At 41.0% G+C, this 14,945-nt stretch overlaps 1 protein-coding gene across 1 annotated transcript in view; it reads left to right on the plus strand.

Moving 5' to 3' along the window:
- The window catches only part of usp43 (ubiquitin specific peptidase 43), a 111,264-nt gene that overhangs the window by 10,088 nt on the left and 86,231 nt on the right, over nt 1-14,945 (plus strand). The window contains exon 2 of the mRNA XM_022765040.1: nt 1,158-1,307. Coding sequence (XP_022620761.1) covers nt 1,158-1,307 — 150 coding nt within the window. The remainder of the gene's footprint in view (nt 1-1,157; nt 1,308-14,945) is intronic.

The following is a 14,945-nucleotide window of genomic DNA, read 5'->3' on the forward strand; positions in this document are numbered from 1 at the left end:
CGTTTGTTTTAGAACTGACAACTTGCAGCCAGTCATCAGTTAATGATTTTGACATTTTTTGAGTTAATATTAGATTATTCAAGATTGAAATGACCGGTTCTGTGTAATAATATCATTCATTTTCATGCTAGCGTTGTGTCAAGATGTTTTGTGTCTCTCTCTCGCAGACACTTGGACTCTCACAGGTTAACACAACATATTACATTTGAAACAAGTGGTTTATCCTCACTGATTTGTAGAAATGATATAAAAGATAAAATAAAAAATTCATATGCAACCGTGTGCATAAATGTATGAATTTACCGATAGGTTAATGCATTGGGAGGGTTGAATACTACAGACTGACTCTAAGATCTGTGTAAGCTTGTTTTGGTCCGAAGTTCTTGTAAGACTGAAGATATTGAGAGTAGAGCAGAGATCAAAAGACAGAAAATGAACTAATTTAATAATCAAATGATTGTTTTAGTCTTTTTTTTTTTAACAAAAAATACCAAACGTGTGTGTATACTAGCTTGTTACGTTTGATGATTTTGACACTTTTCTTTGTCAAACAGTACTTGATAGTAAATTGAATAAGTCTGGGCTTTGGACTGAATAAAACAACATGATGTCACCTTTGGCTGTGGGAAATGATATTTCTTTTCATTTTTCTTTGTCTTATGATATTGTATAAATGATAAATTGCATAACAGAGAAATGAATTGTTGGCTGCGGCCCTATCTGAGAGCACAGTAAACAATGTTGGAATGTTTTTTTTTTTTGCCCGATTTACTGTCTGTTGTCCACATTGCAGCTGCTCTCTGCTTGGAGTGAACATCTAACTTTTCAGATCTAATAAAAAGCTAATTTTTTTCCATGGAGTAACGTCCAAAGAGAATAATGAGTGATTTTTATGAAATGATCTTTTCATAGCCAAATAATGTGTGACAGACGTTTTTAAATGAGTTTGCATTAAGGGATAATAAGAGAGAGAAATGCCCCTGCTTTTTTCCATCTCTCCCCTGAACGCTCCACGCCGAACCAACTCTAACTCACAAATGACAATTTCCCGTGTTCTGTGTGATCGTGACCTCATTTTGTCAGGAAGGACATCAATATTTAATGGCTTTTGAAATCACCCAAAGTGATTAATTATGATGTGTCTCTCCTCTCTTCAGAGCATAGTGGCCAAATACGGCTCTCAGTTTCGGGGAAACTCTCAGCATGATGCCCTCGAGTTCCTCCTCTGGCTTCTGGACAGAGTTCATGAAGATGCCAGTCCTGGCCCCAACAATAACAGCAACAGCAAGACCAAAGCTAACGCCAAGGTGAGTCCACATCGCTGGTGTTTTTTTTTTTTTTTGCTTTGACTGGTTTAAAATGTGATCAGTGATTAAGCTCAAGGAACACTTAGAACCCAGGTCCTGCTGTTGCTCGCTTGTTTGGTCATTTAAATACCTTTTTGTAACGTAACCTGACTTTATCTTCTGGTCTGAGAGATGTTGCTCTGTTGTGTCTTTGACTCTCTCTGTCTCTGTCTCACACCCACGCACAAACACACACAGAACCTCCATGGATCTCTATCACTTAACTCAGTTCTAACAACAAATTTGTGCAAAGTTGTTGTTTTTTTTCTTCCTGGGTTAATTTTCTTAACAACTTGACAAAGTTGAATTAATTCAGCAGAATGACAGTATGAATTAAGGATAGTTTTTCATTAACTGAAATCATTTTTTCCAATTATGCTTTATGGACTCATTAACAGCATTATTATTATTATTATTATTATTATTATTATTATTATAATAACCTGCCTCAGAAGTTCACAGCAGTGCCAAACCATCTCGGAGTGTGGACTCAAAATGAGCTCATTCTGTATTACAATCCTCTTCAAGCGTTTTTCTGCTTCATTTTGGTAGATGGAAACATAGTGAGTTTGTGTGTCACCTCTTATTAAATTTGAATAAATACATCAATATTAATGCAATGTCATCAGAGCAGTAATAGTGTATTATCATTGCACAGGCTCTAAAGAATTCACAACTTGAGCCTTTAAATTCCCCAACCCTCCACATTTAACTTTTTTGCAAGACAGCAGATGCCTTTATGATCCAACTTCAGTTGCAGAAGCGTGTTGTATGCATGGCTGACCATGGTAATGAGAGCAGTGCATCAGTTTGGGATGCGGTTGCTTGATATGTAAAACTCAGAGTGGCAGACCTCACCGGTGGTCCGCTCTATGGCCATCCTTCTGTGAGTTGATTGATGCAGCACAACTTCACTTCACATATTTTCACAAAAGAAGACTATTTTCATTGAGCTACTCCAGCTGTGCCAGCAAGCTGGTTCTGTGAAGTCAGCGTTTGCAGTGCTGCTGTGGTTCTTCCACCTGAACTTTCATTGAAACCCACTGGGTCATGGTCTGACTCTGAACCTGTGTGTGCAGTGATGCTTGCAATGCCCCCCCCCCCTCTTTGTCTCTGATGTGGGACATTCACCTTGCAACCTCTCACTTGGAAATGAGCCAGGACTAGACGTGATACGCTGAGAGCAAATGAAGGGCAGACACACAATGATGGAGCTGATGACTTTTTATCATGACTGGAGACTGACGTTAACGCTGGGCAAGAAACAAAAGCCAGTAAAATTTGTCCTTTCGTAGATAAATGTACTGGATAGGAATGAAGTCCACAAATATTACTACACTATTACAGGAAATTGCATTGTAGTGATGCTTTGGTTAAATGCAGTCTTTTTTGATCTGTCCTTCTGCTTTGTTCCCTCTGTTTGCTTTTTATTTTCTCTGACAGTCAAATGCTTTCAAACAGTCCTCTCACTGGCTGCTTGTTACGCTGGTTCTGCACAACACATTAACACCAAAACATCTGTTTCTTTGTTGCTGGGGTGGTTAATTATCCTTATCATTAGGCTGAAACTTAAAATATGGATTATGATGATAACGCAGTGGTGAGTGTGAGCAAGCTGTAATTTAAAACACAAAATCTTCTCTTGTTTCTTTTATGATACAAACACTGTAGTCTCTTTTATTCGTCCAAGTATGTTTACACACACCGGAAATTTGACCTCTGGACTTAACCCATCCATGAGAAGTGAACACGCACACAGAAGCAGTGACAGTTGGAGGGTTAGGGGCCTTGCTTAAGGGCACTTCAGCCATGGATGTTGAGTGACCGCCTACACATTTCTTCCTGCCGGTCCAGGGATTTGGACCGGCGATCTTTTGGTCCCAAGCCTGCCTCTCTAACCTCTAGGACACGGCTGCCTTTACTATGGGCATGTACATAACTGAACCAGCTCTTGACAGATATTCCAAAAGAAAACAGATATTATATCAATGCACATTTATTTTTTGTTTTAGTGACTTTCTCAATGTCCCAAAAGACGTTCAGCTCCATATGTGATAACTGTCAACTGCAGTAGGGCAGGAGTTCTCCAGTAGTTACACATTTTGGTGTGTGTGTGTGTGTGTGCACAATATTAAATACTGAATATGAAGACATGCTGTGATCAACTCCCACTGTGACAAAACCCCCTTGTGTTTAATTACATTTGCTAAGTATCATCTTGTCTCTTAACTCGTCGGCCTGGATTTTGGCGGCACCTGCTGCTGGTTCTTCCTCTGGGCCTCGCCGGGCTGCCAGCTGATGACCTCCAGTCCCATTAGTAAATGTTATGAGCTGAATTGTCAGTGCACTGCCACCCAATGCCGAGCTCCCCCTCTCTGACAGCAGCACTAATAGAGGCAGCCTTTATGCCACATAAAGAGCTTAGGGCTGTGGCTCTCATTAGGCCGCCAGTGAATCATGGTATCATAAAGCCGGCTTTCCTCCGCCGCTGCTACGAGGCAGAGAAGAAGAAAATCTCAGGCTTTTTCCCACCAGGAGAAACATGTCTGATTTTCTGAAATGAATTGCTCAACTCAACCCCCCCCTCCCCTTTCTCGTAAATTGATTTCATTCATGTAGCACAGTGCACTCATGCTTATACTGCTGATGTAATATGAAAACCTTGGAACTCTAGTTTTGGAGATTACATACGCCTATACGGGTTTAGGAAATCGGGTCACGTCATCTGTGTATGAAACATTTTCAAAATCAGTTAGATGAAAAGCATGAACGCACATAAGCTAATTTGCACATAACGCATTCACTCGCACTTAAACTGCCCAGTCTGCTGTGTGTTTGCATGCTTCCTTTGCAGGCCACTGCAGTCACACATACAATACGCTGAAATCAGGTAACATTCAGTTCTTACAGACGTGTAACTAGTTTGTCTTTGCTTAGATCACTTCCTCTGTGATCAGACTTTGAACATTAAGTCGATCCCTGACACTGACTACACAACCCCCTGTTAGCCTGATATATTTATGGTAAACTCATAAAAGCATCCCAACAACGTTTTATACCCCTTTACTACAGCTGATGTTCCCATGGTCTGCAGCACATGTTGGACCCCTACATATGGAGCAGCTGTAACTCTGGTTGCTGCTGTAGGCAGAGTCTCCAGTGTGGTTCCGTACACTTCACTAATAAACCATAGAATTACGTGAAATAATCACCAAATAAAATGTAACTGTCAGTCTCACCTTTCCATCTGTACACACATCTCTCTCATGCACAGGGTTTGTCCTGGCTCAAAGTGAGGCGGAGGTGGTACCATCCATGTGTACTGTGACTTCAACTGGTTCAGTCAAACACTTTTTTACAAGCTACATATTTTATGAGCTGTAGTGAATGATGAGGAATTACCAGAAGGAAAATAATAAACTATAACATTTTAAGAGATGTCACCTTGTGCAATTTTCACAATGTCATGACATTTTAAAGACAAAATTAAATGATTAATTGGAAAAAAAAAAAAAAAAAAAAATCAACAGATCAAATCAAGAATGAAAATAATGTTTTTTTTCAGCCCTACAACAAACCATCACTGCCTTTGTGTCACAACTGAAATTCACTGTTCTGTACAAGCTTTTGTAAGCTTTTCTCATGTTCTGTCTTTCCTGTTTCTTTCATAGCCATACAGTGTTTGACCTGTGTCTGACCCAGGTGTTGATAAAGGCTGACTGACATTTGTTGACCCATTCAATGGGGTTTTCAACAAGAACCCCAAATATTCAAATGTTTAGTTACAGGAACCACTTGAAAATAAAGATAGTCTCTGACTCCTCACTCTTAGCTTTTTCATTGATAAAAGTATCAAAAGAATCTTTTTTTCAGTGCTTTGCAAAAGTCCTTTTCCCTATGCTGATTCACTTAGAAAACTCTTGATGAACAAGGATGAACAAGGAGACAAAGAAGACTATATGGATCCTTCCACAGAACCTTTACAAGATAAGTGAAGTGAAATCTTTTGGCAGGGCTGAAGGACAAATACTAGAGTAAGATGGAGCGGTGGCTGAGTTGGGCGGTAGAGGGAAATGGAGGCAGAAAAGTGACTTTGACTGCTCGGTCTGTCACCGGAGCCTGGGAAACGGGCATCTAGGATGATACAGGTCATGCTGAGCTGTCAGAAACTTAACAGCGTCAACTGTGTCCCTGTCAGTTTCACAGACATTTTACTGAATGGCACCTCGGCCTGCAGTCGATCCTCACACTTTACCTGACCCACCTACATAGTCCTCTAAATGTTTCTTATGCAAAGTCCTGTATTTTGTATCGACTTAAGAGAGCTGAGAGTGTATATGAAGTTTGTTGCACAGCTTGAAAAAAATGTGACATCTTCACCCTGTTGAGGACATTTATGTCAAACTGATATTTTGTGATGTAGAATTTTTCCAAGGCCTTTTTTTTATTTATTTATTTTTTTATACATGACAGAGAATCTTTAGAATTTTGGTTAAGTTTACTTCAATACATCTGAGTATTTGACAGGCATGCTGTTGTTAAAGTCTGTTAACAACTGATGTAACCTTCTTGGGAGAACAGCTCTTTGTGTTGTAGTGATGACTTTTTTTTTTTTTCCTTTCAACCTGTGCATTACCTGCCTCAGTCACATTTTTTGACAGCCCCGTAATGTTGTGACATTTTTGCGCTCTCATTTTTATTTCCATCGTGATTTGTTCTCTGGAGATGTGTTGAAATTCTCAGAGAACAAGTGTAATGAGTTCCTCTCTGAGCGAGTGCAATATTCATGTTTGTGTCTCACTATATACTCCGCTCAAAGCTATACGTAGATTGTCAGTAAAACATGAACATATGTTGTCAACAAGCTCCGTTTGGTTTTACTAGTGAATACAGACGTGCATCTTTATCACACTGAGCCGTCTTATGGTTGTGAACATATTCAGAACAACTTGGGCAATTATTGGACGATCTGAATATGACCAGTTTTCCAGGTTTCTGCCCTCCTGCGAGTCTGAATCGGCTAAGTGGTCTAGAGAATTCATGGGAATTCATTTGGAATCCCATCAGAGAGACAGCCAATCTCTGAGGGTCCCTTTGTACAACCCACTATTAACTACAGCCTCCAGAATGAGTTAAACCTCTCAGACACAGTGTTAATCAAAAACTGAAAAAAAATGATTGGCATCATAAAGCTTGGATTTATTGCAAAACTGTTGTATTGGAGTATATGTATATTAGATGGCATTTGTGTACATAAACTGGTAAATAGTGTATTTGCAAAGAAGCAGATTATTGTCGGTATTGTTGTAGTGTGACATGCAGGAGGGTCCAGGAGTGTTATAAACCTTGTAAGCGCAGAACACCTGATCTACGAGCAGTGTTACCAGTCCCACAGCTTCACCCGAGAAACATTATGTAACGCAAGACTGTGAACACACACGAAGGCAGCTCAGTAATGTTAATCCTCCCTCCAACAGGACCTCACTAAACTCACTTGGTTTCTCTCTCGCTTCACTGGCACCACATCAGCGGCATTCCTCACCGGCTAACACAAGACCGAATTGGAGTCATGGCTTTGTGCACAATAACGCCTCTCAAATCATCATCATTCTTTTCTCATTGTCAGCGATAGACGAGCAGCGTTACAACATTTATTTAAATATATAAGAGACACAAGCAAGTGCTGAAAAACTCAGATTAGTGTCATCTCCAACGCTTCAAATGCTGCCAAACAGGCAGCTTTTGTCTTCCAGCGAGTGTTGGGGGGAAAAAAGAGAGGAATAGCTTTAGCTACAAGTGAGAGAGGCCTTTTCCTGACCTGCTGGTTACAGTGCAGAACACAGCTGCCACTGCCTATGAGCCATGGAAGATTACACGATATTAAAGGTCATAATCACACTCAGAACTCGTACATTACACGCTCCCCTTAGGCCTCAGCAGTTCTCAAAATAGTCGGAAGATTGGCTAAACTATCTTCATCTGATATCTCTGGTGAGAAATCCAGCTCAAACCAACATACTCACAACGCGTATTGTCAGAGAGTGGCATAAAATTCCCAGTGTTCATTGAGTGAACACATGGAGCGCAGTTACATTTTTGCCTCAGGCCCTCCATGAGTGGGATTTAGAGCAAGTGCATTTAAAAACTCATCCATCTCACCCAGTAGCAGGGTAGGAGGTTTGCCAATGTAACACCAGTGCCAAAGCATTATGTATGCATTATTCCATTTTAAATAGTGGTCGGCCTTTCTGCCCCAGGAGGGCTGACTGTGGAGGGATGGAAGAAAAAAAAAAAAAATCCCCTGGCCCTCATGCCAAATACATAGACTTTGAAATGGAGTCAGAGGATGTGGTAAAGCGAGCAAGCCCTCTTATCGGCGGGGGCTGAAAGAATGAGTTTGGTAGATCTCCATGCAATTTTTGGCTTGTGTTGTAGCAATCTTCAACCAAGGAATACACTAGAATGCAGGGATCACACAGGGGTTTACTTGAAAGCCAGGGGTCATACACAAGAAGTCAGTCAGCGTAGCAAACAATACAGGCAAAAATTAACATGCATTCATACACAACACTCAACTAGCTGGCTGGAATGGTTGACTAACTAGTAGTGCAAAGATAATTTGTCTTATTAGCTGACGAGACACAGGTTACAGAAAATGGGCAGGAAACGAAACAAAGGCAGGAAGTAAAACAACCACACATACACAAGGTAAGCGATTTCAGAATAAAACGGTAAATGACTACAAGCAGGACGTTACTCACATTGTCCAGGGGGGACAGAGAGTAAATGTGGACGAATGAGATAAATCAGCTGACAGGCATCATATGTTTTATGTAAAAAATAAAGTTTAAAACTGCCCTACTTCTCTTAACTAAATCTTTGAGAGAATTAAGAAAAGTTTGATAGGATGTCCTTTACAATGAGTCAGCAAGTGTGTGAGTGTGCAGCCTACAAATACTGTAGTGCGTGGAGTGTGGCGTCACCCCCACAGGTGCATATTTCTTGGTATAAAGTGGCGGTCTCACCACAAAGTGACAATCACTTGTCCAGAGAAAGCAGGTGGGGCTGGAAGCGTAGTGATGTGGTGATGTAGGTGGTGAACTGTTGTAGCTGGTGAGCTAACCATTACTTCACTAGCTGTCTAAGCCTGTCTTGTGCTCGTCAGTCATAATGGCTTCATAGCTTCTCTCTATTTTCTCTCGACCGTTCTATTTACTTTCCCATGGCGCCATTGCTCACTATTTTGTTCAATAAACCGTTGCTGTGTTGTGGAACAGTTTATACTATGATACAATATCTTACTCTATTTTGGTCTCCCCGGCTCTCCGTTCCCTCAAAGGTCAGCACTGTCACTGTTTTCATGGAACACCGTGCAGATGAATTTGGCCTCTTCGGGCGGATCCTCTGGTTAGATTGAGTGTATATGCTAGTGTGACCACCATGCTTGTGCAAGAGTGTGCTGCACTCCTATAGAACAATAGGGACTTTGAGCAGCGACGGTTGAAGGGACGGCTACGGCATGATGCGATGACGTAGATTTTAGAGAGTTAGCAGGTAACGAAAAGGTTTTTGTCATATTTGACACTGTCATTTCATTTATATTCAATTATACCATTAGTAGTCTCATGGATTATGAGCATGATGATAATTTGACTGATTTTTCCAGTTTTTTCATAGACAGGTCACCACAAACTGTTGTTAACCTGCCATCCTCTGTGTGTATTGATAAAACCATTACACTGTCCGCGGTGCTGAAGTAACAGACGGATTTATACAAACTGTTCATCTGATATTACATTGTCTCTAAAGCAAATGTCAAGAGCTCTCAGGCCATTTTAAGAGACATATTGCAGAAATGTTCAGAACGGCCTCAGTTTCCTGAAATGGCGAAATAGCCATTGTTAAATGTTGCTTAGTGATCTTTGATTGATACTGCTACGGCAACGCATTGGAATGTATACGGACGCCGTAGCCGTCACTGCAACCATCCCTATTAGGACTATTGGTGTCGCGGATCACGACACAGAAGTTGTCAAACTAGGTGAGAACGGGCAGAAAAATTCTAACGTACTATCTATCTGTTGAGACGTTGTGAGGCTACACAGTGGATAAAACAAGCAACTCTCATGCTCATTCTCATTTCCGACACCCTGTGTCTGTTGGGTCTGGCCATTTATCAGACTGATCCTGTCATAGCTTCTTTTTTTTTTTTTTTATACTGAAGTCAAGTCCAGGTGAAGTTGTAAGTTGTTCTGTTGTGAAGCCCTTAGTTGCCGTTCGTTCGCCCTCACCCTTCCCTGCCCCCACACCTCCCCCCACCCCTCGCTCTCAGTCTGTCACAGGTTACATCAAAGCGGTGTAACCCCTGCCACAGCTACCACCCCACACACGGCCAGCAACCTGATTTTAACTGCAAGTGACATTTCTGAGATGCCATAAATTCCTCCTGACAGACAGGGAGAGTGAGGGTTCTTGAAAGAGACATCCTGGAGTTTTTTCTTTCTTTCTTTCTTTTTGATGCGTTTTTCAAAGAGGGTTCCTGTTGCAGAAAAGGGGGAAGAATGTTTGATGTTTGAAAAGAAATCATAAAGTATGTTGTTGCTGTGTTGGTCTCAGGTGAGTAGTTAAGGCCTTCACAACGCCCGCTCTCTTTTCAGCACTTATTACATGACATACAAATGTAAGTAAGCAATATGACGTCGACGTTAGGAGCGTGTTTCCGCGAGATTCCATATTTTGTCAGTGTGAAACAGTCTGAACAGAGTGGATGGGGTCGGTTATCGTACCCCTCTATAAAAGGATTTGCACGGGATGGGGCGAGGGGGAGAAACTTGATGGAGATCTCCACTTTTTGAAATATTCCGCACCATATATTTCTGTCTTCTCTTTCTTGCCGTGGCTTCATCCATAATTCACTTTCCCTGTTCAAGTGTCTTTTTTTTTTTAAGCCCCTTTCCTGACGTAATGTCTCGATCTATCAGCTAGTGAGGGGTGAATGACTGAGTAGGCCTTCTCACTCCTTGTCGCTCTCCCTCCCCGTCCACTCCCTGCAACTCTTACACACCCCTCTGCAGAGATATGATATGGATTCTCTAGTCGGGGTTGTGCCGCTGTGTGTATTTGGGATGAAACAAAGATGTTGACTTTGCATTTTTGTCAGCCCTGTGAATGAAGTTGCTCTGACAGCTCTTTAGCATTCCTTTGTGTCACCTCTGAATTGACAATACGCCTCACCTATACATCGGCGCTTGCGAAAAAGCTCCTGCTCACTTAGAAACTTGGAACTCGAGACGCCCTTCAACTGTTTAACCTTGATTTATGTCTCCACATTTCCCTCCGCCACTTTGTCTCATCTCTTTAGAAATTCACTGAAGCAAATTATAAGAAAAAGACAAAGGTAAAAGATATAAAGTGACAAAGATTAAGAAGGCGGGAGAGGGAAACTTGGCTGTCTTTCAGTGTGCTAGCATGCACACAGTAACAAATGCTCACACAGCACGGAGGGTGAAACACTGCTCTGTTTTACCTGTGCTTTCTAACCATCTCACTTGAAAAAACATCTGTATGAATGCAGTATGACAACAAGGGGGAAGTACTCAGAGAGGATGTGAGGAAGGAAGAAAAGACAATTGTAACCCTGCTGCTGGCCTTATACAGCCAGACCGCAACACAAGTTCACCAGTGAACACACCAGTATTGATTTCAGCTCAGTCAAAAAACCTTTTGATCAATCTCTTTTTTTAACAACCACTGACGACCATTAAAGCTTAAACTTTCATTAACTGATTTTTTTTTGGACACTTGGGGGCAGCACATCTAGCTACCTTTATAAAATTTATAGGGGAACATGTTAAACAACATGCTAAACAATTACCTATTTACACATTCAGCACGCAGAGCAACATTAACATTCTTTTGAATTATTTAAACTTTTACTACTGTTTACTTTTAATTATGTCTATCAATCTGATGAATGTCAGTTCAATATTTCGCTCTCTGTCTTGCTCAGGTTTGGTCTCCACCATCTCTTGAAGAAAATATTTAGCTGCTGAAGGCTTCACTGTGTTCGCAGCCCCCCGCTGTGGGAGACAGCTTTGGAGATGACAGTTTTAAGGGAGAGAAAATTGGAAGTATAGACTGATAACAGTGGAGTCAGGGGAGTGGTACCAATCATTTATTGTATTGCCTTTCCGAAATGACATCCATTTCAAGATGATCCAACCTTCCCAGAATACACAGAATGACACAAAAATGGTTGGATGTTGTTGCTCCCAGAGGACTATCCAACCAGAGGAGTCCCAGGCTCGTGACACATAAAACCGGTTCAGGATTGGCTCAAAATATTACAACCCTGCCTTGAAAGCAAATTTAATTAAATCAAAACCACCACACAACTGAAAAAAACACATCTCTTTTAGGAGCATCGTTGACTGTCATGACGATGTCTGCTAAAAATCCGGATAGACCTGTTCAGCCCCGCAGTAGAAATCACAGAAATCATGCATGACATTTCTTCGCAGGGAACCAAGTAACATAGAGGCAAGTAGAAACCAGAGTAGCCCCAGCTTGTGAGTCGGGAGATCTGAAGTGGAGACCCCCCACCCAGCCGTGGAGCAGCCCAACCCCGCAGAGGAGTGCTGTGACTGAAATGCCATGCTGCGGGGATGTTATGAAAAATTAAATATGTCCTCTCAGGGGGCATAACAGACACAGACACAGACACACACACACACACACACACACACACACACACACACACACACACACACACACACACAGATAAACACAGGAGATCCATAAGTGGCAACAACATTAGCCTAGCAATTGATTCATGCTTAGGAGATGGCAGCGGGTGCATCCTACTGACCACCTCCTGTCCTCTGCAGTTCCCTCATGTCCTGCTGGTGTCCTTTCCATGTGGGTGTGTGTTCATGTGTGACAGCGGATCAAGAGTTTTCAGGATGAGCTTTTAAAAACCCTTCTTGCATGTATGACAAGAGCAGAAAGAGTTACCCTTGCCTTCTCTCTCTCTCTCTCTCTCTCTCTCTCTCTCTCTCTCTCTCTGTCTTTCGTGTGCTTTAACTCATGTTTTTCCATCTTAGCCTCCCAGCTTACCAAGCAGTGAGCCTCTTTTAGGTGGTGTGTGTGTGTGTTTTAATGTTTATTCATACTTCTAGCTCACCTGACCAAAGCACAGTCACTCAAGGTTGCCGTCACAGACACTACCACCAACCTGCAGGTGAACATTTACTGCAAAAGGCTTTTAATGAATCTTACTACGTGAATGAAATATTCACGACATTTCTTAGGAAACATTTAATTAAATACATTAATAATTCAAAGGATGTCCTGCTTTAAATAGTTCAAGAACATCTGAAAGATAAACTTCTGTCTATACCAAAAGAAAGAGAGGGAACGAAAGTGAAAGACATGCTGAAAGAAAAGTAGCGAGAGTTTCATGGTAGAGAGGTTCCTCTGTTGAAGATTAGGGTGAATTGAGGACTATGGGAAGTTAATGGAAGTTAGACTTGTACTATAAATGCTGCAGAAATCAGCTCTCACATTCTGAGCATAAAAGAGGAGCCTTTTTCTGAAAGAGCTCTACACAAATGTCGAATTTAATGACCTTCACGTTGCATAATTTTATATCCTCTTTATTAGGACTGTATTTAAAAAGGTGAAAGAAAATTGTAGGTCCCAGTGGATTGGAAAAGTGTGTATTTGATAGTACAATAGGAGTTTAACGGAACAAATCGCTCTCTCCCTCTTTCACATAAACATTCTCATACACAAATTGCATGATAATGTGAGTAAATATCCTGAATTTCTGTGCTTTAAGTCTATACTGTGTGTAGGAAGCAATTGTGAGTGAATGTTTAGCATCGTCTTTCTCTTCAATTCATGACATTTGTCCAACAACTTCTGGTCAGTGAACGTCTCTGAAAACTGAAAAAAACATAAGAAACGACTGACCATATTACTGATATAAAAATAAACTGAAGGTTGAAGGTAGTTTTTCAGTAAATGTTACTCACTCAGGAGTAATTTGTGTATTGGTTGGAGACTATTTACAGCCACAGTTTTGGTGCACTGATATTTTCAGCAACATTATGGTGTATGTGGGACTGTCTCAAAATAAGCTACAGAGCCCATGTGTGTTGTAATAAAGGCACATATCACCCAGTAAACAGTGTGGCTCATTGATGTGTTTTTAATAGTTATTTGGACAACAGTGGAGCTCTATGGCACAGAGGAATACGTTATGCAGGCTTTGGCTGCACAGAGATAATACTTGTTAGAAGGATCAACTCATTGTTGGTTTTGGTTTTTCATGGTGTCTGTTGACAATAAGAAAGATGTCGGATATCACCAGAATTACCCTATGATCTAATCTAATCTAATCTTATCTAATCTAATGTAATATAACAATGTAAGGTTTAAAGACTGGCTCTATTCTTTTGAGACTGCAGATTTATTTTACAGCATAATTAATTGTGAATTATGTAATTTAGGAAAGATCTAATTCAGGGTGTCAGTTGTAATCGTTGCATATACACGTACATCAACAATGCACTTTCCCATGACAGCCATCTCTCAGGATGTAACTGTAATTCTGTTCATGGTGATAAGAAAACTTAGTACCTGTCCCAGTTTTTGTGCTCCCACAATTAATTATTGCCTCAACTGCAGCCCACATTCAACTGCTTTGCTAAAATCCCTGTTGGCTGTTGAATTTACACAGCAGGATTTTTTGATGAGGTGGACTGGATGAAAGGTGTAAAATTAGCTCAGAGGATTCAGGTACGAGGTCTCGTGTGGCTTTTGCTGTAATTAATGTGGAGATAAAGATACCCGGTGGCTATTAGCTGCTCACATTGTCACCTTGAGTCTGACAGGCAGGCGGCGAAGATAACCAATCTGCCGCAGATGCAGAGGGATTTCTGTAACATTTTTCACACTCATTATCATCCGTTGTCCTCGGTGTGATCAGTGTTTGGTATCTAGAACTGGTCCTGCTGGTGCCGGTGGAAACTGGAAGAAAGTGTGCTTTTTGTTGGTCGCACTCAGGTAAACAGCCTGTCCTGCATGTTCATTGTTCATTATCACTTCCACCACACCCACCTTTACAGGCTTATATGGTTGTGTCTTCCTGGTGCCTGCGGGCCTGTTGAACAGGACCGGTGGCTGCGATGCAGTCTGACCTGTTCCTGTCACCTGTTCTCCATTGTTCATCGTAGTCCTCAGAGGCCTGAATTGAAAAGAAAATATTTATATCTCACTCCAGTCCAAGTCATTTAGTTTCATAGTCATAAAATCCAGAGAACAATGAATTAACATTTCAAGACGCTTTTGCTTATTTGCATTTAGTTTTAAACAAACTGATTTGTATTCAAATGGAAAACATTTATGTTAACAAATTTAAGATTAACAAATAAGAATAGCAAGTTTCATAAAATATAGACATTTACACTCTCAGTGTTAATCAGCTTGTTATTTGCAGTGTAGCTCTTTGGGTTGTAGTTGTGTGCGTGGTTCTGTGTGTGTGTTTTCCCCTGGTTTTACTGCAGCTTAAGTGTTAATGTGCCAATGTGGCAGATT

This window comes from Seriola dumerili, unplaced genomic scaffold, assembly GCF_002260705.1.
Source record: "Seriola dumerili isolate Sdu_G_001 unplaced genomic scaffold, Sdu_1.0 BDQW01000621.1, whole genome shotgun sequence".
NCBI classification, from domain to species: Eukaryota; Metazoa; Chordata; class Actinopteri; order Carangiformes; family Carangidae; genus Seriola; species Seriola dumerili.